This window comes from Sesamum indicum, linkage group LG12 (genome assembly GCF_026168435.1).
Source record: "Sesamum indicum cultivar Baizhima isolate 11 linkage group LG12, ASM2616843v1, whole genome shotgun sequence".
Taxonomy (NCBI): domain Eukaryota; kingdom Viridiplantae; phylum Streptophyta; class Magnoliopsida; order Lamiales; family Pedaliaceae; genus Sesamum; species Sesamum indicum.
Genome location: NC_142668.1, coordinates 15,638,973 through 15,666,696, shown reverse-complemented (window position 1 = coordinate 15,666,696; position 27,724 = coordinate 15,638,973). Strand labels below are relative to the sequence as shown.

Below are 27,724 nucleotides of genomic sequence, written 5' to 3'. Positions count from 1 at the left end.
AGCTTTTAGATGGTGGCTTAGAATTGTCAATTTTATGTAAAAAAAACGGACGAAATGGATGAACAAATTTGGAAATTTATAAAACAAATCATTCATTTTGTGTATAAACATATCAAAAAAATTTAACTTATAGTTTATAAAAGTATTTTGGTCAATTAACTACCAGAAGCGAATAAAATATAATGAAGATTAATTCAGCTGAGGTTGGTTTACGATCGATCCCTCTGCGAACTTCAACTGGTCTGGGCATAAGTCCAGACTCTCGGTCTGATTAGGCCTCTGCTGGAATTGCGCTCTCTATGTTTTGATCAGCTTTTTAAATAATGAAAGGTATTCTGTGAGAGTTCAAGGTTAAATTGGATGTTATTTACCCTATTTTTAATATTAATTGAATAGAAGCAGTATCATTAATTAATTACTTATTATTCTCTGATTGTCCTACTTAATTACCTGGCAAGCAATCTTGGCATCTGGCATCACTTGCATGCTAGGTTTTATCTATTCACTAGTCAAAATTCCCCATCTATGTATACATTACAGAAGATAGATGAGTGACACTAAAGACTGGAAGATATTCTGTTTAAAAATGGTAATTTGTGTTTAATTTTCGATTGAATAGTTATGAATTTAGAATAACAAATTAATATGGATAATTTTTTTTTATAATAATAAAAATTAAGTTTTTCTAAGTTATTGTGATAAATTTAATAATTTACCAACACAATGGGTATTTGAAATTTCATTTACTAAATTATTTCCTCAAAAAGTATATAATTTAATAATAAAAAAAACATAAATATTTGTACTTAAATGCAACCTCACACGAAAGGGGGAAGGGGCAAAAGAATAATTTAATTGTCCCGCGTGGGCACGGTGCCGTTTTAGCCGTCTCGTTCGCCGTCATTCACAGTAGCAGCGCAGGCTGGCGGTGACCGCTATAAAGACTCTAAAACCGCCAAACCTCAGTACCTCACCAACGGAAACAACAGAGTGGTACTTTATTACATCATGTAATGCCGGTCGTGTTTGTCTAAGTTTCTTGTATATGTACCTCTCCGTTTATGTATTCAAGAACCTTCATCTCTACACCAACCATACGCCATCAGTTGAAATTCTGATAATCTTAGTTACTTTGATTTATTGCATCCTTACAACACACGCCCCATGAACTTCCTTCTTTGGATTTATCAAATGCAGAATCACTCAATCAGGATTCTTGCATCCAGTCTGGCCGGATCGCGGCAGTGTTGATCCAAGAAATTCAAGAAAGTTAAGGAGAAAGTTTGTGGCTGCCCTGATCTGAGTTCGGGATCAATGTCGTGGGGACTGGGATGGAAGCGCCCTACTGAAGTCTTCCACCTGACATTGAGTTACGGCTCTGACGCCGACACCATCGATGTCGTCCCATCCCGGTCCTCATCAACTGGCTCCTCGTTATCGGTCTCATCCTCCGCATCTCAGGACGCCGGCGCCGCCAACAACAAGACCAACAATCAGGAACAAGTAGGGTTTAGGATTGACCTCGATTGGAACGCCGGCGATGACGAGGATCAAGTCGCGTTAAAATTGCAGTCGCAGGTAATGGTCGCATTGCCCACGCCGCAAGACACCGTGGAAATTGAATTGACGGAGAGGACAGGAAAGGAGGAGGAGGACTCTGGAAATTCAGAGGATGGAGGGGAACGTAAGTTGGAGAATAAAGGAGAGGGGGTGGATGTGGCTTTGGTGATGAATGTCGTGAAGAGGAGGGAGCCATTAAAGGGGGTTGTAATGTGGAGAGCCGGGGGTTCAGGGCAGCAGAGTGATGGGGGGTTGGGGGTTTTGGTGAAGCTGATGAGGTTGAATTTCGCCAATGGGATTGCAGATGGGGCGGTTGTGGGGTCTGGCTGCGCAGAGCATTGGCGGAATATTGCCGTTGTCAGCCTGTGTGGTCTTGGATTAACCGTGAGCCCCTCTTTAACAAATCAAAAATTACAAATGATTTTATATGCCATGGATGTATTGCGTCTCAATCTGAAGTAGAAATACATTAGAAAATTTTGTGAGTAGTCTGATGGTCAACTTTTGGTTTTTTTATTCTCTTACTTGATCATAATATGTATTCTTTTCTCTTTTGGAGTGATCATATCTGGATGCTTGGCTTAATGTCAGGCCGATTATCTGACTCCTTTACATTGGAATTGCTGATGTTCTATGTTCCTTAGTCTTCAAAAATCTAATTTTTTTTACTTCTTTCGCGGTTGTCATTAATCCAATGCTTCTGGTAATTAGCTCTATCCTTGCAAGATCCTTGGTCTCTTTGATTGTGAAGGTTGATTCTTATACGTGTCTGTCGATCTATTCTGTGATGGGCAGGGTTGTATCTCTTTCGTTTCATGTTTGTCAAACTTAAGGGTGCTTAAGCTCATTTGGCGTCAGCTTCTGATTATTTAATTAAACCTGTGGAGCACTACAAAAATCTAATTGCCTACATTGATTTGTGTTTCTGTTGATGTCAGGCATTGCCGGTGGAGCTAACCCGTCTTCCTCTTCTAGAGAAACTATACCTTGATAATAACAAGCTATCAGTTTTGCCACCTGAGGTTGGTGAGCTGAAAAACTTGAAAGTGCTTGCAGTAGATTATAACATGCTCATTTCTGTGCCTGGTAAGATTTGGACGTTTTCTGAGGGTTCTGATTTCCTTTAATTGTGTGTATAGATTGATTGCCACTGCACCTATGTCTATATATGATGATAAGTTAGACAAGATATAAACAACACTCTGATCAAGCTATTCGTGCTAACATATTATGTGCCAACTTTGCTGGGAATTATAAGCAGTTGAATTAAGACAGTGTACTGGTCTTCTTGAATTGTCCCTGGAGCACAACAAGCTGGTCCGTCCTATCCTTGATTTCAGGTCATTGTTCTCCTGTTGTTTTACTTGTTTTAAATATCTCATTTCCCTCGTCTCATGTCTTAGATATTGTTCCGAAGCTTAATACTTGTCTTCAGCTTATTGACAGGGCTTTGGCAGAGCTACGTGTATTAAGGCTTTTCGGCAATCCCCTTGAGTTTCTTCCTGACATCTTGCCTTTACTTAAACTTCGCCATTTGTCCCTTGCAAATATTCGGATTGTGGCTGATGAAAATTTAATATCAGTTAATGTACAGATTGAGGTGTGTGATGACAAACTCTTCTAATGGTTATTATGCAGATAGAGTATAGAAGCTGTTAAGTTGATATACCTTCTTGTGGTTGATTCAGATGGAGAATAGTTCTTATTTTGTTGCATCTCGACATAAACTGAGTGCCTTCTTCTCTCTCATATTCCGGTTTTCTTCTTGCCATCACCCTTTGCTGGCATCTGCCCTTGCAAAGATAATGCAAGATGAGGGAAACCGTGTAGTTGTGGGAAAAGATGAGAATGCAGTGCGACAGCTGATAAGTATGATAAGCAGTGAAAACCAGCATGTGGTATGCTTAGGCTTATTAATAAATTTCTCTCTCCCTCTCTCTTTCTTTTTTGTTTCTCTCTCTGATTTTTGACTTTCTTATATGCTTTTTTCAGGTTGAACAAGCTTGCTCTGCGCTCTCAGCTCTTGCTTCGGATGTTTCAGTGGCAATGCAACTTATAAAATCTGATATTATGCAACCTATTGAGAGAGTGTTGAAATCCACAGGGTCAAAAGAAGTAATTTCTTTTCTGCAAGTTGTGGTCAATATGGCCTTCACATCTGATATTGTAGCTCAAAAGATGTTGACCAAAGATGTACTGAAATCATTAAAGTTATTGTGTGCGCATAAGAATCCAGAGGCAAGCTCAATTGCATATTTCTTTTATGTTCTTATTGCTGCATTTTGTTTTGTCAATGTTTGGGCTCAAATTGAAGGTTTATCTCCTCTAGGTACAAAGATTAGCTTTATTTGCTGTTGGAAATTTTGCTTTCTGTTTGGAAAACCGTCGTGCTCTGGTTACTTCAGAAAGTCTGCGGGAACTTCTTCTGCGGTTGACAGCTGCATCAGAGTTGCGTGTGTGTAAAGCTGCAACCCGTGCTCTGGCAATATTAGGTGTGCTTTTATCTTTCTTAAGCAGATATGGATTTGGATAATGTTTGATATTACTTGCATCATTGTAGGGGAGAATGAGACCCTGCGCCGTGCTATTAGAGGAAGACAGGTTCCTAAGCGGGGTTTGCGTATACTTTCAATGGATGGAGGAGGCATGAAAGGGTTGGCAACTGTAAAGATTCTGAAAGAAATTGAGAAGCGCACTGGAAAGAAGATTTATGAGCTCTTTGACCTTATATGTGGAACATCTACAGGTGGTATGCTTGCTGTTGCTCTTGGGATAAAGTTAATGTCCTTGGAGAAGTGTGAAGAAATATACAAAGAACTTGGTAAGTTTTCTGCTTCAATAAAGAGCCTCTTATAGCCCGGTTTTGCCCATATCTTTTTTTACATTTTATCTATAATTACATTGTGTTTCATTTTCATAGGGAAACTTGTGTTTGCTGAACCTGTTCCAAAGGAAAATGAAGCAGTATCATGGAGAGAAAAGTTAGATCAACTCTACAAGAGCTCATCACAGAGTTTTCGTGTTGTTGTCCATGGATCTAAAGTACGTTGTACTGCTCTTCTCTTCATCTCCGTTCAATTTTCGGCCTTGCTATCTTCATTTTGCTTGTACTTATTTTCTCTTTCATAATGAAGCAGTGTAATGTTTGTTAATGTATACTTAATGAAAGTGCTTGATATGTAAAAGTAACCGACCTTTTCCTTGTCTTTTCAGATTAGTCAATCTTTTCATAGAAAGCATCTGAAATCATGGTAATTTATTAGGGGTCATGAAATAAAAAAAAATAACTTTGCATCTGCTTCCAGCACAGTGCAGATCAATTTGAGAGGCTGCTGAAGGAGATATGTGCTGATGATGATGATGGAGATCTCCTAATAGAATCCGCAGTTAAAAAGATCCCCAAAGTTTTTGTTGTGTCTACCCTTGTCAGCGTCGCACCAGCTCAGCCATTTATATTTCGGAATTACCAGGTTCATGTCATCCTGTTCTTTAACATTCCATCATTGTCATTTTACAGAAGTCTTTTGTCGAAGAAATTTGGTTGCCTTATTGTTACGTAATAAATTTGTCCTTCTGAAGTGCAGTATCCTGTTGGAACCCCAGAGATTTCTTCTGCAGTTTCTGAAAACTTGACAACTGGGGGGCAAGGTGCAGCAACTACTGGAGCTCAGGTTGGACATAAGCGCAATGCATTTATTGGAAGTTGCAAGCATCACATATGGCAAGCTATAAGAGCATCATCTGCAGCACCATATTACTTAGATGATTACTCTGATGGTAATTCTTATTTGCTGCTGAGTGTTTTGGCTGGTTCTCTCAGAAAGTTTTCTTTTTTGTCCTTTATAAATAACTTGTATGCTACAGGTATATATCGCTGGCAAGATGGGGCTATTGTAGCAAATAATCCTACAATCTTCGCCATACGAGAAGCACAACTGTTGTGGCCTGATTCTAAAATTGATTGCTTAGTTTCAGTTGGTTGTGGGTCTGTTCCAACAAAGGTATCAAAGGACTACACATATTGATAAAGATATTTTTTAAGTTTAATCTTGTCTTGCAGTTTTCTATATAACAGTTCTTTGATCATTTTCTGGATGAATTAACCAATAGAGTGCAGCATTTGTAATTAATCCTATTTGTAAATGATCTTAGTAAAATAATCTATATTATGCATAAAATTTTCCAACAATGTGGGATTATGTGGTATTCAAGTCAAGCTTGTGAAATTTGCATTGCTGCTGGAGGTCAATTCACTCTGGTGAATGTTAAATCTTTCTGTTTCCTCTTGGTAAATGGATTAGTGATTTGTTTCTGGTGCACACAGTTATTTTATGATTTGGTATAATTGCTTAAATAAGTTGCTTTTTAATCAGCTTGTTAATTAACTTTTCTCTGTTTCTTTGCTCCGTTAGGTTCGCAAGGGTGGCTGGCGTTATTTGGACACTGGGCAAGTGTTGATTGAAAGTGCATGCTCTGTTGACCGTGTTGAGGAAGCTTTAAGCACATTGCTTCCTATGCTTCCGGATGTACACTATTTTCGATTCAATCCAGGTGAGGTTATTTATATTAGATTTTATAGGTTCTTGCCTGCTGCAGAATTAGACTATGATGATTCATAGGATATTTTGGGTGAATTATACTTGGTTTAATATATTGGTGTTTCTGAATTTATAAAATTATTTTACCATTATTTAAGATGAGAGTAAGATACACGAAGAGGTATCAAAAAAGTTTTGGATGGGAAGTTGAAAAAGTGGGGGAATGTAAAAGGTGGGAAACAAAATTTGGTTTAATTTGGTTTTGTTTTACCAAAATGTTTTCATTCCCCTAAAATAAAACCAACGTATACTTGTGTTCTCTTCTCTTCCCCTCTAAACATTACTATTTAACAAAATCTTGATGAAGCATCTGCTTATAGGGAAAGACATATAACAACTTGAAGGAAAACACATATATGCTTATCCCCGAGACGTTGGTGCAGAACAGTTATTGTAAAACAAACCAAGATAGAGGTTCCTTTTCCTCACGTTCTAATCTTTTTTACTTAATCAATAAATGTTCATTTTGATAGGTATTGCCAGAAGTTCGTGTAAAATTATTGAAAGGCACAACTGAAGCATTTCTTACTATGCTGCTATAATCTGAGAACGAGGACTTTTCTTTTAATCCATGTTTGTAGGTATCACAGACATAATTATACAATTAGCATAATTGAAGTATGTGTCTGGGTAGAGGGGTCCATTCTTGCTCCCGCCCCCTGTGTCCTCCATGGTCTAAATCTCTGGAAGAGGCTCTTTAATATCTTAAACATATCGGTTTAGCAGATTACATGTTCAAGAAAAGCAGTTGCTTTGTCTCCATTTCTTTCTTTCTTCTTTTTCTCCCTTCTTTTCTAAACATTACTGTACATTCTTAAAAAATATTTGATTGGTACAGTTGATGAACGTTGTGATATGGAGCTAGATGAAACTGATCCAGCAATCTGGTTAAAGTTAGAGGGTGCCACAGATGAGTACATTCAGAATAATTCTATTGCCTTCAAGAATCTTGCTGAACGATTGCTTGCGAGTATTGATGATGACAAATTTTCGGATAGTCTGAAGTCTCAGCAGGCTTTTAGGGCAAAGGGTATTAGAATCTCCTCCAGTCTCTATCCTGCTTTAGTTGCTTCTTTGACTATTCTTGCTTCCCATAAATGGAGTTAGAATCTGCTATTTTTCGTACTCCTTAACTTCCAATCCTTATTCTGTTGCTTCCATGTTATCTTTCTATAATTGGAGTTAGAATATCCTGTTTTTGTATATGACAGTATCAAATGAAAATAGCCCCTCTTTGGGCTGGAGACGTGGTGTACTTCTTGTAGAAGCTTCCAATAGTCCAGATTCTGGAAGAGTTTTCCACCATGCACGTGCACTTGAGACATTTTGTGCCAGTAATGGGATAAGACTATCACTTGCTAATGGGGCATCTGGGACCATTAAGGCAGCTCCAGGATCCACATTGCCAACACCGTTTACATCACCTTTGTTTACAGGAAGCTTCCCGTCGAGCCCCCTCATTTACAGCCCTGATATTGGCCCCCAGCGGGTTGGTCGAATTGATTTAGTCCCACCTTTAAGTTTGGACGGGTTCCATTCTGCAAAATCTACTGCTTCGCCACCCGAGTCTCCACCCAAGCGCAAGCAGCTTTCCATTCCTGTCCTAGCTTTGCATGAGAAAATACAAAATTCTCCGCAGGTTGGAGTAGTTCATTTGGCACTGCAAAATGACACACGGGGCTCCATTTTAAGGTGCACTTTAATGCTTGTTTGTTACTTAATTGTTTGGAGTGTTGAATTGTTGCTTGAATCCTAACTTTTCTTCTCCCACCCTTCTCTAGTTGGCAGAATGATGTTTTTGTGGTCGCGGAACCTGGGGAATTAGCAGAAAAGTTTCTCCAAAATGTTAAATATAGCTTGTTATCACTGATGAAGGGTCGAAGAAGGAAGAATGCATCAGTCATCACCAACATCTCAACAGTTGCTGATCTTGTGTCATGCAGGCCCTACTTCCAAATTGGTGGTGTTGTTCACAGATATATAGGACGTCAAACACAGGTATCCTCACACTGTTTCTGGTGGATTCAGATTTGACAATTAGCCTGGAAAATTCTAATTCTTAGGTGCGACTCTGAAGGTCATGGAAGATGATCAAGAAATTGGTGCTTACATGTTCCGTAGAACCGTTCCTTCCATGCACTTGACTCCAGAAGATGTCCGTTGTATGGTATGTCCTCAGATCTTGTCAAATTTTCTTTCCAAATTGATCAACATAGCTTGATGGCAGGTATCGTGAAATTGGATTTAAGTCTTAAGTTTATAGGCTGTCATAATGCTAATCCATATAGTTGGGAGGTGATAATGCAAAATAAAGGTAACTGACCTTGATTATGCACTTCTTCATTTATTCTGCCAAAATTTGTCTCCAAATATAGAAATCCGATAAAAGGATCATGGAGAAACTAAGTCATTTTTCATTTTTGGCTGAAACTTGTACAGAAGTTTGGGGTTAGTGACAAACTAGTTGGTTCTCCGGAAAGAACTCGTCAGTTCTCTCTGGTCAAAGGTTGAAGTGGTGATCTTTAAGGCTAACTCTATTGAAGACAACTGGTGTGCTCATCAATAAATTTATTTGACCCAGGAGCATTTCTAGATGATGGCTTCTAAACCTTTGCCTATTGATTATTATCTAATGTCCAGTTTTCAAATTGATGTCTTTCTCCCTGCTATTTTCTAGTTTGACATTACTTTACGAGAGATGTTTGGTCAGAGCACCTGGTACATTAAGGCATTTTTCCTGTATTAAATATCAGAAGAAACTTAAAAGATGAAAGCTCCATAGCTTGCTGTGTCTTGTAGATAGTCTTTTGCTTGGCTTCGGAAATGGTGATTCATTTTCTTGCTTCATTACAACTTTTTGTTTGTGATATGTTTGGAGTCCCGTTTACTTCATTATGTTCTCTAAGCCTATTAGATACAGTTTTGGTGCTGCTGCATTCATTTTACTTGACCTATCGATAACGCTGATTCTATGCCTTGCAGATTGGAGCATGGAGGGACAGGATTGTAATCTTTACAGGAATATATGGACCTACACGAGCTTTGACCAAAGCATTTCTTGATTCAGGTGCTAAAGCTGTTGTATGCCCTTCTTCTGAGCCTGAGGAAATGCAATTAACATCATTCTACGGGGCGGGTGAGTTTAGTAGTTATGAGAATGGGAAGTTTGAAATTGGAGAGGAGGATGGAGAAGATGAAGATACTGAACCCTCCAGCCCAGGAAGTGATTGGGAAGGCAGTGAACCTGATAGAGGTGGGGAAGAGTCAATGTGTTTCTGGGATGATGATGAGAAAGAATTGTCTCAATTCCTGGGCAAGTTATATGATTCGCTGTTTCAGGGTGGAGGAAGAGTGGATGTTGCTTTAAAAGATGCTCTTGCGTTGCATCGAAGCCTGAGATATTCATGCCACCTACCGAGCATTCTATAGATTTATCCATCTGAATGAGGTTTTTAGAGGGGAGGTGTGCCTGTCGATACGGCTCTGTAACATTGTGTTGGCCTGTTGCCTGTCCAAGGTATCTATGCCCCACCTTTTTGTAATACTATGTTCTGTAAAGATACACAGAGAAATTGTATGCAAAATCATTAGAGAGTACAGGGATAAGGAAAACAAGAAGAGAGAAAAAGAGAATCATTATCATCAAGGGAAGAATAATAAGAGGAAATATGCATATTTCAGGCTTGCCATTGTTTTACTGTGCAATATACTGAGGAAGTTTTTGTAAAGCTGAGTCTTGGATAAAATCTTTTGTTTATCCTTAATTTATCATTTATTAATGTCTGCAAGTTCGTTTTGACGTCTTCCTTGAATGGCATGCTTGCTTTTTGATATCCGAGGAGATAAATGTATCACTTGTAAAGGCTTGAGAACGATATGTGCCGTGCAAGATCAGCCACACCATAAATTACTCGTGTTCATGGATGAAGATTGTCATTGTCCACTCTGAGAAAAGAGCTAAGAAAACAAAATCTAAAAATTGATTGATGAGATGTGTATTTAATTAGCTAAACACATAATGGTTGCTATGGAGTTATGACGTAATAATGACTGGTCCGGTACAAGCTAGCTGAAATCTTCAGACGTGATGTATTCTTGTGCATTGAGCTGATGGTTGTGAAGTTTCCAGCAATATCATGCACTGTCTGTACCTGAAGAGTATGTTTTGGAGGATCGGAGTGGTTACGTAAGTTTGAAGCAGCACTAATCTTTGATCGTTATCCTAAATTGGAGCTGCAATAGAAAGAAAGCAAGGAAGTAAAGATATCTACATTGTTACAGAAACCCTTTATTTCAAATTAAACGTAGGTTGAAAGCAATCAGCATTACTATCCCAGAGACCAATTAAACTACAAACTGTTGGTCCATCATTACCAGAGATGGTTACCATCTAAAACTCATCATGTGTTGACAAGTGCCCCATCATCCCACTCACAACCATATAATTATAACTAATGAACAAAGTTTGATTTCTTTGGACCACTCACCTAAAAGCAATGGATCCACTTGATTCATCATCTAATAATCTTCCCTCAGTTACTTATTCAAATATTGTTTAAAGAAAAAGATGCAACTCTACCGCAAAATGGTAGTGTTGCAAAACCAAGGGAAGTCATTAGCACCCTTTATTTTTATTTTTTTTAATTTTTAATGCCCAATAACGATTTGGGCATTTATATTTTTTTTAATTTTGTTCGTTAAGTATTGTTTATGTTAATAAATAAACATATTTTCTTTTTTCTTTCTAAAAGTTACACAATTGTACTATTTTCGATTTACTTTATGCTAATTAAATTGAAAATAATTTAACAAACTGTGATAATAAATCAGACAAGAACGAAAGACTAAATTAAATCCTGAACTGTGTTAGAACCATATCTCAAAATGTTTGTCAAATCAATAAGTAGTAGTACAAGATATGGTCCCTTAAAAATCCTTTGTCACTGTTCCAATTACGATAATTAAGAGACACACGAATGAAAAGAATTAGTGGTTCAAGAAAAAAAAAAAAGACCTCGACGATAATGACGCATTTGTGGGACTGTTACACATTATTAAAAACATTGTAATTAATTTTAATTTTTTAATATTTTAGTTCTTATATTTTTTGTTTATATGTAATTTTTAATTTTATTAATTGTTAAAAATTAATAAAATAATTAATATATTTTTTATTATTAAAATATTATATAAAAATTTATAATGTAATACAATTAAATTTTATAATTAATAAATACAAAAATATGATTATAATTAGTATATATAATATAAATACGCGTAAAGTAGTGTTATGGATCAATTGAAATTTTGGGATATTTTCTATTGGTCCATGACACTACTCTATGCACATTTGCTTGTCGGGATCGACAGCAAACTACCAAAATTTCTAATGAGATGGATTGATCCTAAATATTAGTAAGACAACAAATTCGTATCCAATCGCAATACGAATCTGCGTCATATTAAAATAATGTATTAAAACGTGATCGTACACGCTAAAATAATGAAGTCAATACTTGAATAGTTTTTTTTTTATTATTTGTATGTAATTTTGAATTTTATCAGTTGTTAACATTAATTAAAAATCAATATATTTTTTATTAATAATTTTTAATTATAAAAATTTTGAAATATTATAAAATTAAAAATAATAACTATTAATCAATTAGTATATATTATTATTATTAAGTATAACATAAATATAGATTAACAAAATAAAATTTTAAATAAAAAAAAAAGAAGATTACGGATCAAGTGTGACACATTTATTATGTAATTGGTCACTTATTTTAAGTTATACATCAATTATATTATAAGTGTCTTACAGTTACCGTATAATTGATTTAGATCCAATCAAATTCAATTTGTGTTAGAATACTCCGCAAGAGTGAGCGATTGGCGGAGATATAACCCTTTACAAAGCTTGATAATCATGTGCTTCATACTGTAATCATAATGCAAAATGGGAAAAAGGAAAACCGGAGAAGAAGGGCAAAAGGTTGGTGCTTGATTTGCAGACAAAAATGATGAATCACATCACTATTAGCATCATGCAATATCTCACGCTGTTCACTTTAAAAGTTGAAACAAAAGCATATCAATGAGCATATTATAAGGCAAAGAAGGACTCCAAACGCACACAACATCACCACCTTATTTCTTTTCTTCATGCTGAAGCCTCTGAGTATATTCAAGGCAATATATGCTATATAAGGCGAATCACACAGCCAGTATACTACACGATAGTATGGCTGGGAGAGTACCATTGGAGGTTGGCACACGAGGAACCATCGGATCACTTCTCAAGAGGGAGATTGAGTACTTCAGAAAACTGGAGGTGGAGCGTGTCGAAAGTCGCATGGCTTCTGAGAGAAGCTCTGAAGAAATGGCTCCCGGAGGACGCCATTTGTGGCCTAGTTTTAAGTTTTCAATGGCGTCGTGGAGACGAAAGAAGAGAAGGAACAGTGGGATCCGGCCGGGGATTTGCGCTATGGTGGAAGTTGCAGATAGCCAGGGGCTGAATCAAATTCCTGGATTCGGTTACCAAAATCTTAGAGCTGATTCAAATAGATTTTAATGCCTAAAGCCATATTGTTAGGATGAAGAGTATGCACTTCTTGTAAGTGATTTCTATACAATTAACTCTCCGTTATGAATTTGGCAGAGTTTGCAGCACATTAGGCATCATCTGTTTTTGCTTTGCATATGGGAACTGCGATGTTCATGAAACTTCAGGTGGATCAGATACTTTGATGAACTTTGTACAGGGAAACTATTTTCTTTCATTTTCGCCCAACATGAATTGCCTGTCATCATATAGAGGTCATACGCTGGTTTTATTACTGATCGCTAGATCTGATTTTGGCAAATGACTCTTCAGCATGAAGCAAAATTTAATTGACAGAAGAGCTCTCGGATCTATGAAAATCAAATGCAAATCTGGAGCTAAACAAAAATACATATATGTCAGTTTTCCTCTGCATAAGTATTATAAAGCTAACTTTTGAACCTGTTTGCGATGTAAACACAGTTAGGAATCCATAATCCTCTAGTACTACATTTCTGATTCTGATCAGTAGCTCAAGTAGTTCCATATCACACAAACAATGCACACTACTCTTGTAATACTAATCTTATGCTCATCTCCTACGCCAAAAACCGATATGTGACAAACATGCAACAAAAAGGTGTGCTGACTGAGAGAACTATAGATTCAGTTCTTGATGGCTTGCTCTCTATGAAAATCTATTCGTCCTGTGCAGCTTGCTCGTCTGTTTCGCTAGTATCTTCGTCGGTTCTGATGGACAAATATTCAAGTGCAGTGACGACATCTCCAATGAGGGGGCGGGTGCTGGCTTCGTCTTGCAGACACATTGCTGCCACGGCAATAGCTTGGTAGAGACCCTTCACTGGGTAATTTCCTTCAAGCGTAGGATCGGCCATCATTTTGAAATTTTTTCTGTCTTTGAAAAGTGGTTTTGCCTGCAAGAATTAGACCTTCAAATCAAACTTTCTAAGTATTATTGATCCCAGAAATTTTTCTTAGCATACACTGGAAGTATAAGTATAAATTCCACTAGCTAGAAAATGTTGATCGGAAATGGGAAGTTTACTGACCCAAGCAACTAGATTCTCCTCTTCAGGTGGTCTGCTGTTATCAATAGCTCTTCTTCCTGTAATGATCTCCAGGAACACCACTCCAAAACTATAGACGTCGGATCTGGTTGTCAACTGGCCAGTCTGTTCATACTCCGGTGCACAGTAGCCATTCATCACCATTGTAGACACATGATCCTCTCTGCCCGTTGGACCCAACTTGGCAAGTCCAAAATCGGAGAGCTTAGCATTGAATTTCTCATCCAGTAATATGTTGGAGGGCTTAAAATCCCGGTACATAACTGGAGGATTTGCTGTATCATGCAAGTACTCTAGTCCCTGAGCCACTCCTTTAGCAATATGCATCCTAGTGTACCAATCCAGGGGCTTTCTTTCTGGAGCCAAATCTGAGAAGATCAATAAAAAGAACAAGAATTTGTTTAACTTTACTAGTAAACAAGCGCACGAAACAGCAATGGCAGACAGGTAAAGAGCCTTGCTGTGAATTATTCCTAATTGTTTATAGATGGATTACCAAGAAGATGATCTTCTAAAGATCCATTCTCCATGTACTCATAGACCAATATTCTCTGGCGGCCATCAGCGCAGTATCCTATAAGTTTGACGAGATTCGGGTGGTGAACCATACTCAACGTCAAGACCTCTGCTAGGAATTCCCTATTTCCTTGAATCCCATTTCCATCAAGCTGCTTCACAGCCACCACCTGAAAACAGAAAATAACAACGAGAACATTAACATCACTCTTTTAACCCCAACTCTTGAGAGAGGAGACATTAACAAAATATACTTGATTTGTTGTCTTGAGATGTCCTCTGTAGACCCTCCCGAATCCTCCTTCACCCAGAAGCAGCTTAAGACTGAAATTCTCGGTGGCGCTTGCCAGCTCCCGAAAGGTGTATACCTCAGCCGGAGCTCCCATATTCCCATGCCTAACCACATCTTCTGCTACCATCCTTTGTTTGTTTCCACCTGTTTTTAGCATGACAAAAAGATTCAAACATTACAGATCATGGTCCATAAGTTGATCGGCTCTTGGGTGGATCATGGAGCAGGAATAATATTGCCTTAAAGAAAAAAAAAACACTAAATCAGGATGCATATAATTGATATGTAAAAGGATTCTAACCGACACTCATGGAGACGCTTCTGGAGATGGTAGACGATATCGTGGCCTCCGCATCATCATCATATTTCTTGGTTCCCTTAATTTCATGAACAGAACTTTTCGAAGCTTTGAGCGAAGACTTCCTCATTGTAACACTGCTACTTGTGTTGATCCTGCGACAAGACAATATGCACATCTCCCTCCCTCCCTTTCCTCTTAGGTTTGCAGACTCATCACAAATGAAGAAGCTCTCTCATCTGCCATTTCTCTCATTTCTTTTCTCCGCTTTTATGTATGAAGATTCAAAGGCTGTATAATGTACTCCTTGAGAAATGACAAAAGAGAACTCATTGGGCATAAAGAATTGCGTACAGCTCAAAAAATTTATTCAGATGGAATCGAGTGATGATGGTAATAGGAGGAGGATGATGATGATGCAAATATGACCAGTAATCGTGCATGGATTGGAAACAACTACTTTTCAGGCCCCCAGCTCATTATACCACGTTGGATTTCGGAGCTTTGAGGGGTCGCATTTTTCGGACAAGGTGTCTGATGCATCCCACATTCGTTTCATCACATTCAATGAATTATCTATATATGCTTAAATTGAATTCAAGTCGGGTTCAGTTTGTTAGGATATATAATTTGGTTAGATCTATACTTTAATTTTGGACACCAAAAATTATTCCACGTATGTGGGTATAATTCTTTTAGCACTGAAATAGTGTTGCATGCCATGCCATAACTAACTTTTGACACCTAAAATCGTCTTTAAATTTGTTAAAAAAATGGTATTCATATACTTTTATAACATGCTGTACAAACCTTAAGTTGCAGGTGGAAGGATCCCTACTCGACTTCGTGGAGGATATTTGATTCGGGTTGAGGTCCTCAACAATTTGGTGATGACTAGACGATGACCTAGTGATAATATGGTGAGTTCTTGAGATATGGATTCAAATAATTATCTTGATTTCAATGAGTAAGGTTGGCTTGAAAAGGAAATCTTTAAGGTCTGTTGGGTTGGTTTTAACTAACACTTTTCAATGCTTAAGTTAGTATTCATTTAGGGACTACATGAATCGTAGACCACAACTAAGTGTTGTTACTATTGAACTCGATCTTGAGGTCAGAGGGATTGTAGAGTATAATATGATAATTATAAAAGGCACATTTTATGATGTGGTTCAATTAGTCTTTATAGAACTTTATGGTAAAACTTAAATAAGCTACATATCATTTAAATAACCATTATAAGTTTGAGATAAATGATCGACAATTTAAATCATTGAGTTAGATCGAACCAAATACGACTCGATCCATTAAAAAAACGGGGATCCATAGAGTGGTCGGAGTTTGTCTTATTTATATAGGACAAATATATTGGGCCATTAATTTTATAATTCTTACTTAAATGTTTTTTTATTATCTTTGTAAAGTATGTTAAAGAAGAAGGCGATTTCATCTGAAAAAGCGACTTTGGAGGAATAGAAACAAGCAGAGAGCGTAATGTTAAGCAACAAGGCAAGCACGTGCGATGACTTCCACGCGTGTCACCTCAATTTCGTTCCACTCGCCTCTCTCTCTCTCCCCAAAACCCTGAACCTCCGAGCCTGGGCAGCTGTGTGCACGGACAATGCTTTGAAGTTATCGTTAATGGCCATCTTCAGATCTCTCAAAAACCTAGTTTCTCAATCGCTCAGAAGTCGGTCCAATTTCACTTCGTACAGAGATTTCTTCTCCCTATCTCTCCCCTCTCCTTCCCCAATCCCAACTCCATTTCTGCTGCCTACTAACAGTTATAGTCGCCGGCACTTTCTCTTCCGGTCGAGGTTTGTTTCGCCAGTTGGTGGCCCACTATTCCTCTCCAGTCCACCCTGGAAGCTTTCACAGTCTGCCACCCCTCTCCTCCTCCAGTCCGACGCCGTCTTGAGCTTCCTTAAACTCCGTGCTCTGAATTTACTTCACCAGCCCGCCGCTTCCTACAATCCTGGGTATGATGTTCCGAGGCTGCTGAATGATCGGGAGCAATTTAGAAATGGGGCTGAAGTTAATGCTAGTGTTGGCGACGGTGGGATCAGTGACAGTTACTTGAACCTTCCGAATTTTATTTCATTCACTCGGTTGCTCTCTGGTCCCTTGCTTGGATGGTGAGTTTTAACATTTTCAATTTATTTACCTGATTTTTATGGGTAACAGAATTTGGAAAGAATGGAAAGTAATTTAGTGTGTTGATTGGCTTGAGGCACTTTATACTGCCGAGTAAGCATACTGCTTTTTCGTCTAGAAACGCCAATGTTGTCGTTTTCTTCCTAAAAAAAAAATAATTGTTGCTTCAGCCATGTCCAATACTGTGCGTATAGAGAATTTGGAGTAGAACAACAGTGATTTTAAAATTGCTGGGGATACAAATTACATGTTAAATGTGCTTCTCTTAACTAAGACGAGGTCATGCTAAGTGGTGAATTCTGGAGAGATCGTGGTCAGACTACTTAATGGGACAAAATTAAATTGGTTATGCCTTAGCAATGACCATTCAGTAATGTTTCTTTCATGTTTGGCACAACCATGAGCTCATGTAGTTAGTTGGCACCTAGAATTCGTTTGGAACTTGAGAAGTTAGATCTCTGTGTATTTTTGGGTAACATTGCACAAGTTTTTATGCAGAAAGAAAATTTTCCATTATCAGAAGACCATCAAGCTCTTTGCTGTCTACAAATTTAACTGCAACTTTTTGGGGCTTATGTTGGTATCCTGTCCTATTCTTGTCAATCTTGGGCCGCATGTGTCGACTGCAACATACTCCGGAATATGGTTTCTTCTTCTTCACTTCCTTTCTCTGTGGTTTTGAACCTTAATTTTGATTTTACATGCCTATCCAATTTGGGCTACTTCTCTTGTATGACATAAGTAGATATTTCGGCTCTTGGCAGGCCTTATTTTTGTTATTTGGGATGGACTTATGAATGTAAGATTTGGGTAGTTAGTTTACTTTCAAGGTAATACTTTGAAAATGGGTTTTCAACTTTCTTTCTGACTTTATGCCACAAGGTCATACTGGTTATTGATAAGGACACTCTTTTGCAGGATGATTATAAATGACATGTATTCCTCTGCATTTATTGGACTCGCCATATCAGGAGCTACTGATTGGGTATTGCTGTTGTCTCTTTCTTTTTCTTGGCATAATCAATTGCTACAGTGAGGATATCCTTCACATGTTGCTCTATTAAATTTTCAGTTAGATGGTTACGTGGCCAGGAAAATGAGAATCAATTCTGTAGTTGGTTCCTACCTTGATCCTCTCGCAGATAAGGTAAGTTCGCCTTGTTAGCTCTTTCCCATTTCCCCCATTAAGCTTAGTGAAATGGTGATAAATCAGGGATCACCCTTAACTATCAAATTCTCATTATACTTGGAATACCCTAAAATATCATATTGGTTTTATCAACAAGGGTCGTCCTTTTATCATTTTGTCTGCTTACTGGTATGATTCATAACAATTTTTGTAGGTTCTAATTGGGTTTGTCGCTCTGGCAATGGTGGATAAGGGTCTTCTTTATCGTAAGCGAATGTTTTATTTTCTCCCTATGCTCGCTTATTTTTTAGAATGTACGTTGTGATTGGTATGAAGTCAAAGTAGTTCTATTTTTCTTCCCAGTGCTCCCATTTGTCTTTGTTTGAGAGGAATTGTATAGAATATACTTGGATACGAACTACTACAAGTTAAGGTGGGGGATAATCTATGCACTGTAGTTACATATTTTGTATCAGTTGCGTCCATTATACAGTTTTTTGTTTATGGTATTTAAGGCTCTTGATTTAGTGTCTTTATGAGGTGATGGGGGAGGCTTCATTTCTTGAGAGAAAAAAGAACAAGGAAGATAGTGATTCAGTTTTTGGTTAGTTGCTAATTGATATAATTTATGGTGATAAAGTTGATTATGATTCTTTTTAACAAGGACTTGCATGTGTCTTTGCTCTTGAAACTAGGATGTATAAAATACTTCTTAAAACTAGCTTTTGGAACTTGTTTTCTTTTATGTGAAGCTGGACTCGTTGCTCTTGTTGTGCTGCGTGATGTTGCTCTTGTTGGTGGTGCGGTATACAAAAGAGCTAGCAGCATGGATTGGGAGGTGAGAAACATTAAGTAATCAATGTAGCTGGGTATAATCAAATATTTGCATACTTATATTTGGTAATTTTATTTTCTGATAGTTGAATAGTTGGCGTGACTTCTTCAACCTCAATGGGGCGCACGCCCAGAAGGTTGAGCCTCTCTTGATAAGCAAGGTACACCTATATGATATTTCGCCTTTTTGTGTATCAAGAATGAAATAGATGAAAGGGTTATCTTGTTTAGAGGTTAGGTTGGAACATATAGTTCTTTGCCTTTCAGTTTGGAATTATAGCGAAAGTTGCTAAGGCTTGGTTAGCATTTATTCATGATTGGATTATATTGATGTTATAATAGAGTGGCTAAGTTAAATAATAAAGCATCATGTAGTCTTAAACTAATGCTTTTTTATTAAACATAGGTAAATACAGTTTTCCAGCTGGTCCTAGTTGCAGGAGCTCTACTTCAACCAGGATTTGGAAATGAAGAAACTCAGCTCTATATCAACTATTTAAGGTGGTTTATTTGCCTCAACTGACTATGTTTAGACTGACTTGTGAGGGTGTGATATTTGAACAGCCCATTCTTTTGGTTTGGTTGCAGTTGCTTAGTGGCTTCTACAACAGTAGCTTCCACTGCCGCATATGGGGTGCAATACTGGAGAAATGGAGCTTCATTGACGAGGAAGACTAAGTTCCGAAGTTGAAGAAAACCAGAATATTTTTTGTTCCTTATCAGCTGCAAAAGCAAATAAAATGTCTTTTATAATATTTGAGCAAAGTGCGTAGAAGCAACTATAGAGCATCACATGCACAATTTTATGCTTGTACCAAGAGCAATCATATCCTCATCTCCTGAGCTTTACCCTAGATAGCACTAAAAAATTGGATTCAGATGAAGAAATAGGCAAATAGCTTTAGTTTAGTGATCCTTTTAGTTTGAGAAGAATCATTAGTTTGTCCTTATTTCTCCTGCGGAGACAAAGAGTACAAAAGTATTGGATCTTAAATAAAGGGAATCCCATGTATAGTGATACAATAAAACGGACAAATCACTGGAGGGAGGTAGAAAACACACATCTCAACTGATTATGTACCAATAAATGCTGAGTCGTGTCATAATTCTGTGGGCGCGGGATATGGACTCGGATGTTAAAACAGGATACACACTCGCATGAAAAAGGGAATGAAACTTGATTTCCATTTATCTATTTAATACAAAATATAAATTTCATCGAGCTTAACTAATTACGGTGCTGCCATGAGTTTCAATAGGAAAATCTTTTTTTTAAATCAAGTTTGATTGTGCCAAATTAATCATATACACTTATTATGTAATTTGTTATTTTTCTTAAATTATATATTAATTATACAATAAGTGTATTGTACTTATCATATAATTGATTCAATCTAACCTACATTATGGATTGTTGAAAAGAGGAATCCATTTCATTGCACGGGCAATAACAGATACTGGATACCACTATTGTACAAATGGTCCTCTGCATTCTTATTATGGACATGGTATAACAAAAGAAAAGTGGATAGCATGACTATGGCTTGGTACTCTATTTAGGGAATGCTGCCTCAATCTCAGACCACCTATCAGCATTCCTAGAGAATTTCTCCTTCACCCGTCTGATGATTTCCCTGGCATCATCAACCTTCTCAATCCTCACCAGCCCATCTACAAGAGACTTCATAGTTGTAATATTTGGCACCCAACCCTTGGACATACAATCCTTACAAATGCCTAAGGCAGCATCAAAATCTTGTCCTTGACACAAGTAATACACCAGCGTGAAATAACACTGAGCTTCTGGCTGCAAACCCCTATCAACCATCTTCTTGTATAAACTCTTTGCAACATCCAATTTTCCTTCCCGACAGAACCCATAAATTAAATGCCCGTACGTCCCGCAAGTTGGCTTCATACCCCTTGACGGCAACGCATCGAATAATGCCTTAGCCTCAGCTGACCTCTTAAGTTTACACAAGCTCTGAATTCTAACGTTATAGATACTCATCCCTGGTTCAATACCATATTTCTTCATCAATTGCATCATTTTCCCCACGTCAATATAATTTCCTTGCTCATAGATCCCTCCAATGGCAGTGACAAACGTGGTTGTATTGGGTTTTATTTTCTTCCTCTCCATCTCAGCCAATATGGAGTGTGCCTCATTTGCACTGCCCGACTTGCATAAGCCTTTCAGAACAACATTATACGTGTCCAGGTTCGGTTCCAGTCCGTACTTCCCGGGGAACTCTGTAAAGACTCGCTTCATTTCGCCGTATTCTCCAGCCAAAATGCAAGAAGTCAACAAAGAGTTCAGAGTCTTCACATTTCTCTCAATACCCATCTCCGGCATTTCATCGAACAGCTTGACAGCATCTTTGACAAGGCCCCCCTGACCATAAAGAACGAGGAAATATGAAACAAAGCGCTCAGACCTGCAAGTGAGTTGCTTAATGGAGTCCTTGATGAAGGCCCGAATGCCTTCGTAGTTGTTCGATTCTTTAAGCTTCGAAATGGCTCTTGAGTAGGCAAGTCGATCGAGGTGTGACTCGGGCGAGAGGGCGGTGGATCGGCAGATATCAACGACGCGTTCCGGGTTTTGCTCGGAGCAGATGACGTAGAGCGCGGCTCGGGCTTTCTCTTTCCTGTCCTGTAGGGTCTTGGAGTTTGAACTCAGGTTTGATGTGGAGAATAGGCGATGTTGTTGGAGTATGAGAGATCGGAGCCTGCAGCGCAGTGCCATTGATTGTTGAAGGTTTAGTTAGAATCGGGAATTTAGGGTTCAAAGATGAAAAAGTAATCACGACGAAAGGAAAGGACGTGAAGGAAAATCCATAACATAGGGGAGGGGGAAATGGAATTTGACAGAACAAGAGAGGTCAGGGTAGGGAAGAACCAAAAAAGATCCGTCGAAACGGGGTTTGAACCCGACGTGAATCGAACACGCAACCTTCTGATCTGGAGTCAGACGCGCTACCATTGCGCCACGGATCCGATTGCTATCCTAGCTCTCTTTGACAAATATGTCAGCGTTAGTTCATTCAGTTCTTACATTTTCTCCTTGCTTAATATACTAGTGATCCTTGCTTCAGCTCTTGCCTTAAAATATTGGTGGTCGCATCAGTTTTGATGGGCTTTCCGTGGTCCCCCTTTGCAACCCACGATGATGGGGATTTAGCTCATCAATCGAATCACAGCCCTATCCGAATTCAGATTTATGAATATTCTTCTGGGTTGGCACTTGTCAGAAGTCTCCTTCTCCATGTAGGATGTGGAGGTGGAAGCGCGGCAACTGTATGACCTCCTCACAATGTCAGTAGTGTACTGCTATACTCTTCAAGAAAGGATAAACAAGCGCCATTCCATAATGCAAAAATCTGCATCAACACCAAGTAATCGGCCAAACACATTTTCTTTGAGTGCCCGTTTAGCAACTACGTTTGGTCACATATCCGAGTATGGCTTGAGATCAACCGACGTATGTCCACCTTGCACAGTGCGGTGAAATGGCTCAAGAAGGAAAAAACTGGATCCTCCGTTCATAACAAAGCACGACACCTAGCTTTGTCATGCATAGTCTACACCCTTTGGCGGCATCGTAACGAATTCATATTTGAGGGTGCAGTACCCAATCTCGAGGGCCTTATTATTTCCGTAAAGATCACTGTCTACAGGCTCCTCTTGTCACTTTTCCCACACAGTTTAATTGCTCTTTAAACTTTAGTGTGGGTCCTTTTGTATCTCTCCGGATATGCCCGGAGTACCTTGTAAATATTATTGGATGAATGAAAACTTACAATTCACCCAAAAAAAAAAAATATGCCATACGGACATTTATTAGATTGCATTGAATTCCACACTCAAGTTTCATTCATATTTTTACGTTTTCTAGACAGTATAATTCAGATCAAAATAACATTTCTGGTAAAGTAAGATTGAAGGCATTCTATCTTTATAGCTTCTTCTACATTTCCACGCAGTATCTCCAACATTCTCGTATCTTGAAACCCTGATATAATATGTGGGCTCCCATCAGTTAGCTCAGTCTCTTACTGCTCTTCCCTTCTTCTATTACGACTTTTCAAAGACCAAAATTGCATCTAGATATTGGCATGATACCACTCTTTCCCACCAGAAGAAATATATGTCGTAGGAAAGGGAGATGTCCAATTACACGAAAACTATGTTAAAAAACAAAAAGCATCAGAACTGAACGCATGCAAATGTGATGTCATAAGCAGTTATCTTCAAGGGCGTTACTATGATTGTGTGTACCAGAAAAGCCTAAATCAGTATAAATACAGCAAAAGCAAAGTATCAGGCAAAACTTCGCAATGAGGATGCATCTTTGTACAGTCGGGGTTAAAACTGGACATCTAAGAGTGAAGATAAAGCTACAGCAACATTAATGCCACGAAGCTACTGAGGGGTTCTCAACAGCTTCTCTCAGAAGTTGAACCAATGCTCAACATTCACAAGTTCCACCCCTTGCCCGATCAGTTTCGTTGAACATCATCTGCTGCTGGTGGAGCAGCAAATCTGATATTTGCAGGCCTGGCAACCACTACGGGCTCATCTGCAAATAATGATCTAATAAAAGCTGGAGTTCTCAGGGGTCTCCGACCTGTCATCCGTGGGTACACATCTTCAAGAAAATAGTAGGCATGACCAGCTATCATTCCCTGAACCAAATAAATGGTTTTCAGTAAATAAACACAAATAGCTTGCAGTTAATAGAAAAGTTACGGAGAAGATGTATAAGGTAATACAAGCGTCCACACAATGCTCCAGGTTTCTTGAATCTATAAAGTGATATAAACTATCCGTAGAAAAGAATGAAATGATTATAAACCAAAGGAGGTACAGTGCCCTTCCCAAGCCCTATAAACCAATAATCTGTAAAGGAAAAGGATATTATCACCCAAGGTAAATAAGCCTTCCAGACACAACTAAACCATGGAGAACCCATCTCAAAATAACTAATACAGCTCAGACAATGACAAACCAGAATACTACCATCTTTTATAGTTCCCAGAAAACAGAAAAACTATATATATATATCTATATATATATCCCCTACTACCAAGAAGTTGGCTAATATCAGGACTCAGGAGGAAAATAGATCAATCAGTAGGACATACCAGAAGATCCACCCAGGCACTAGCACCAACAAGAACAGAGAAACCAAGAAGAACCTGAGGAGAAAGGAAATAATCCAATGAAGCACGCATCACCATCAGATGTATGTACACAAACCCTAAATATCAATATTGCTAAATTAAGCACATTACTTGTCAGATTAAATACTCTGCTTCAAGCAAATGATATTTGTATGCATCTCATAGAATGGAGTTCATATTACTCTGAAGATACAGCTACTTTATGGGATGAATGCCCAAAAGACATCAGCTAAGATTTTAAGAAAGTCTATATCACCATGATAAATGTTCTTTTCCCCAGTTCACAATGTAAAACCTAAGCAACTGGATATAATTGGAGACTCTCAATATGCCAACACATGTGAAGAAAATAATTTAAATAATTTTTAAAAAAAAGAAAAAGAAATCAAGAGAATATCATAAAGGGGCATGACCACATGAGAACATGGCAACACAAAAAAAGCTGGATGATAACTAGAAAGTCACTAACCCATGGCAAATACGCTGCTGTGAAAGTAAAAAGACCCAGAAAGCTCATGTGAATGAATGGGTTTTGCTTGCTCCACACATATACCTGTAGAGTAATACAGGGAAATAGAAGAAAGAAATGTAGGACAACTTTATGGCAAAATGTTAAAACCACAAGTCAGACAAATTACATGTAAACTAACCATCATAAATGTGAGTGAATTGCTAAGGAATATAATCTTTGCAAATGACTCAGATACATAAGGAATCATCCCCCCAAGAAGTACAATGCCAGTCAAAACAGTGGCGCCAAACAACAGCATGTAGAAGAAATCTGCAGTCCTCCCCCGAAAGGAGTTCTCTTCTAGAAGCTTGCAGTATCGAGCAAGAAAGAACATATGGAACAAGAAGTCCAAATCTGTGAAGAACAGATTAAACTGCATTAATGAAAGGATTGATCTATAACTTTACCATCACATTATAGCCTAATTTCCTCCATACTGATCAGTTATATTCTTATGACAGAATCTTAACACTTAATTACTACCAAATCAACTAGACATAAAGCCAAAGAAGCCTGAATTAATTAAAGTCAAATTATCATGCATTAGCAATCACATGCACTACATCAATAAATACAATGTATTAATGCAGTCTATTGCATATGGTACTACCTGTGCTACAGAGAAAATAAGTGGTTTGCATTATTGAACCATTGACAGATGCTCGAGAGCAGGCTACATTTCCCCCAAGACATATCCTCTATTATTTCTTTGTTGAGAGCAAATAAGTACAATACACACTGGGAGACGGGAGTGCTAACGAAAAATCCTATGGTGCCATAAAGGCTCATAGTCATGACACCCATGCATTCACATAATATTACCCGATAAATGCAATGGACATATAGCGATACATACAAGAAATCTAACCGCATTTCAATTTGCATATCAACATAATCAGCTCCTTAACCACCACCACCCCCTCCCTCAAAATATACCGCATGTGCTTTCAATTAAGTCTTCAAATGAAGAATGAAACAGCAAATGCACTCCTGGACTGCTTCATGAAACGGAAATTAATCGGTTTATGCTAGAGTACAAGTACACCATTATCTATATCTCAGGGTGAACAATCCTATCCTTGAGACTGGATTAAATCAGTAGCCCGTGATGAGTTTATCAGTTTGACCAGAGCAAAATATATTCTATTAACCAAAGAATCAAAGGTACACCGCAGCTTTGAAGGATAGATAGTTACCCATCTGGCGGAAATACAGGAAATTGGTAATGATGCGCCAGACTTGGTAATGCTTGACCACAAGCCTCGGGTTCAAGTACAAATCATACGGAGATATTATCTGCAAATCGCCAAAAAAAATAAAACACCACTCAGACAAGTGCCTCCCAAAAAATAACCAATAAGCAAAATATCAATTTCACTTTCTCCAAAAACAAACAATAACTCTATTTCTGGTTAGCTCAAAAAGAATTCACGCGCACTTGAATACAAGAAAATAAACTACTGCGCACACAAAAACACAAAATTAATCAAGAGGGAAAGGAACAAAGAATCACATCGAGAGAGCAGCCGATTGTGGTTACAATGGCGGCGGTGAGATACGAACGCGTGATGATCGGCATCTGCTTGTACCATTCTTCCACTGCTTGTGCCATTCTATTTCCTCCGAATTACCAATCAAGGAAACCCTAGCCCGATTTTCCCCGCGAAAATAAGGAAAGATAAAATACCCGCAATAGCAAAGAACAGATAAAAATCCCACAAATATCAGAATGGCCTTTCAGGTAGCTGGAATTGAAATCTTAAGAATCGTATAATATATATATGTGTGTGTGTGTGTGTGTGCACGTATACATACACACAGGTGATGTGTATGTGCAGATGATTACAAACAAAATGTAAGAGGGTAATTTTTCTTCTGTATGCTGCCTTTTTCGTTTCTTTCTCTATTGCTATGAAATGACAGCATAGCTGTTACTTTATACCTTGCTTGAATAGGGATTTTCGAACACACGCATTGGTTTTGGAGTGTGGTGCACGGGCCAATAGGATGCTCGATCGACGAGGTTTGACCAATGATATGCATATCCCCGGGGCGGTGATGTCTAGAGCGTGTTAATGTGTGAAAATCACATTTTATTGTTTTATATACTAATGAGGGTGCACAACTAATTAAAATTGTTGAAGAATTAATTATTGTTTTTTAAAATGTATTCTAATTAAGTAGATTTAAAATATTAAAAAATAAAGTTATATGAGAAATATATTTTAATTAAATAAAATTACATATATTAAAAATATTTCATAAAATAACATTAAAATTTTAAAAAAAAAATCATTGATAAAAATTTAAGAATATCTTAATGATGTTCTTCAATAATATGGGATGTTGTACACTTTTTTCGTTAGTGACGTGGATAAAATAAGTAAGGTCTAACATATTAAATCAAGTCTAAAATATTTTGGGGGTGATATGAACCTACAAAAGTAAAGGCCCAGGTAAACTATCGGGTACGTAGGTTAATAGAACATAAGGGATGAAAGACACGCAGCAACATCGTCTTGGTAGCCCAACATTGTCCGTACAACTGAACCTAAATATAAACACTTCGGTAGAGGGCCGAGATAATTAATCCCTAAGCACAAATCTACTTTTCACTTTGATATATGACTTATTTCATATAAATGATCTAATTTGAGCGTCGGAGTACTCATGACGGGTCAAATCCAACATGTGTTTCTCTATGCAAGACCCAATCTCGTTATCCGAATCTCAAGCCCAACGTTAAGACAATAGCCGACCTCTGGAGATCGGATCCCATCAACATGCATTAATATTAAAAACAAAAAAGTAATTAATTAATTTTGTGTTTTTATTATTTGTATTCAATACTTTATAAATGAGAAAACAATTTAGTGCATGAATAATAAGTTATTACAAATAATCAGTTCATAGAAAAATAAATGTTTGTGAGGGAAATAATGTGTAAGAGTTGAAGATTGCAAAAGAAAATAATATAGAGAAAAGTGGAAATTCAAATAAAAATAATGATAAAA

The 27,724-nt window shown here is 37.8% G+C and overlaps 5 protein-coding genes, 1 long non-coding RNA gene and 1 other non-coding gene across 7 annotated transcripts; 3 read left to right on the top strand and 4 right to left on the bottom strand.

Moving 5' to 3' along the window:
- The first annotated feature begins 869 nt into the window (after positions 1–869).
- Positions 870–9,957, top strand: LOC105175368 (phospholipase A I-like protein). The gene is made up of 18 exons (XM_088875975.1): positions 870–1,944; positions 2,499–2,646; positions 2,822–2,900; positions 3,007–3,160; positions 3,249–3,458; positions 3,553–3,798; positions 3,890–4,052; positions 4,121–4,381; positions 4,481–4,602; positions 4,866–5,030; positions 5,145–5,337; positions 5,425–5,561; positions 5,973–6,111; positions 6,997–7,188; positions 7,370–7,850; positions 7,940–8,156; positions 8,236–8,325; positions 9,141–9,957. The coding sequence occupies exons 1-18, from the start codon at positions 1,315–1,317 to the stop codon at positions 9,585–9,587; spliced, it is 4,074 nt and encodes a 1,357-aa protein (XP_088732101.1). The 5' UTR covers positions 870–1,314; the 3' UTR covers positions 9,588–9,957.
- Positions 9,958–12,064: 2,107 nt separating this feature from the next.
- On the top strand, positions 12,065–14,198 carry LOC148784898 (uncharacterized). Its single transcript, XR_016062990.1, has 2 exons — positions 12,065–12,777; positions 13,421–14,198. It is a non-coding gene; the product is annotated as an uncharacterized LOC148784898 (long non-coding RNA).
- LOC105175367 (putative serine/threonine-protein kinase PBL23) lies at positions 13,272–15,451 on the bottom strand. The gene is made up of 5 exons (XM_011097794.3): positions 14,903–15,451; positions 14,564–14,745; positions 14,290–14,479; positions 13,776–14,161; positions 13,272–13,640 (listed from the first exon to the last, which is right to left on the bottom strand). Exons 1-5 carry the CDS (start codon positions 15,075–15,077, stop codon positions 13,404–13,406), a joined length of 1,170 nt encoding a protein of 389 aa, XP_011096096.1. The 5' UTR covers positions 15,078–15,451; the 3' UTR covers positions 13,272–13,403.
- A 935-nt stretch (positions 15,452–16,386) lies between these two features.
- On the top strand, positions 16,387–19,865 carry CLS (cardiolipin synthase). The gene is made up of 8 exons (XM_011097790.3): positions 16,387–17,034; positions 17,972–18,038; positions 18,126–18,200; positions 18,397–18,448; positions 18,935–19,020; positions 19,103–19,177; positions 19,423–19,517; positions 19,605–19,865. The coding sequence occupies exons 1-8, from the start codon at positions 16,394–16,396 to the stop codon at positions 19,705–19,707; spliced, it is 1,194 nt and encodes a 397-aa protein (XP_011096092.1). The 5' UTR covers positions 16,387–16,393; the 3' UTR covers positions 19,708–19,865.
- Positions 19,866–20,427: 562 nt separating this feature from the next.
- Positions 20,428–22,478, bottom strand: LOC105175365 (pentatricopeptide repeat-containing protein At1g11630, mitochondrial). The gene has a single exon (XM_011097789.3). The coding sequence runs from the start codon at positions 21,760–21,762 to the stop codon at positions 20,569–20,571; it is 1,194 nt and encodes a 397-aa protein (XP_011096091.1). The 5' UTR covers positions 21,763–22,478; the 3' UTR covers positions 20,428–20,568.
- TRNAW-CCA (transfer RNA tryptophan (anticodon CCA)) lies at positions 21,942–22,013 on the bottom strand. Its single transcript has one exon. It is a non-coding gene; the product is annotated as a tRNA-Trp (tRNA).
- A 751-nt stretch (positions 22,479–23,229) lies between the features above and the next one.
- Positions 23,230–26,622, bottom strand: LOC105175363 (derlin-2.2). Its single transcript, XM_011097788.3, has 6 exons — positions 26,224–26,622; positions 25,907–26,006; positions 24,850–25,064; positions 24,669–24,752; positions 24,161–24,214; positions 23,230–23,701 (listed from the first exon to the last, which is right to left on the bottom strand). The coding sequence occupies exons 1-6, from the start codon at positions 26,320–26,322 to the stop codon at positions 23,516–23,518; spliced, it is 738 nt and encodes a 245-aa protein (XP_011096090.1). The 5' UTR covers positions 26,323–26,622; the 3' UTR covers positions 23,230–23,515.
- Positions 26,623–27,724: the final 1,102 nt, after the last annotated feature.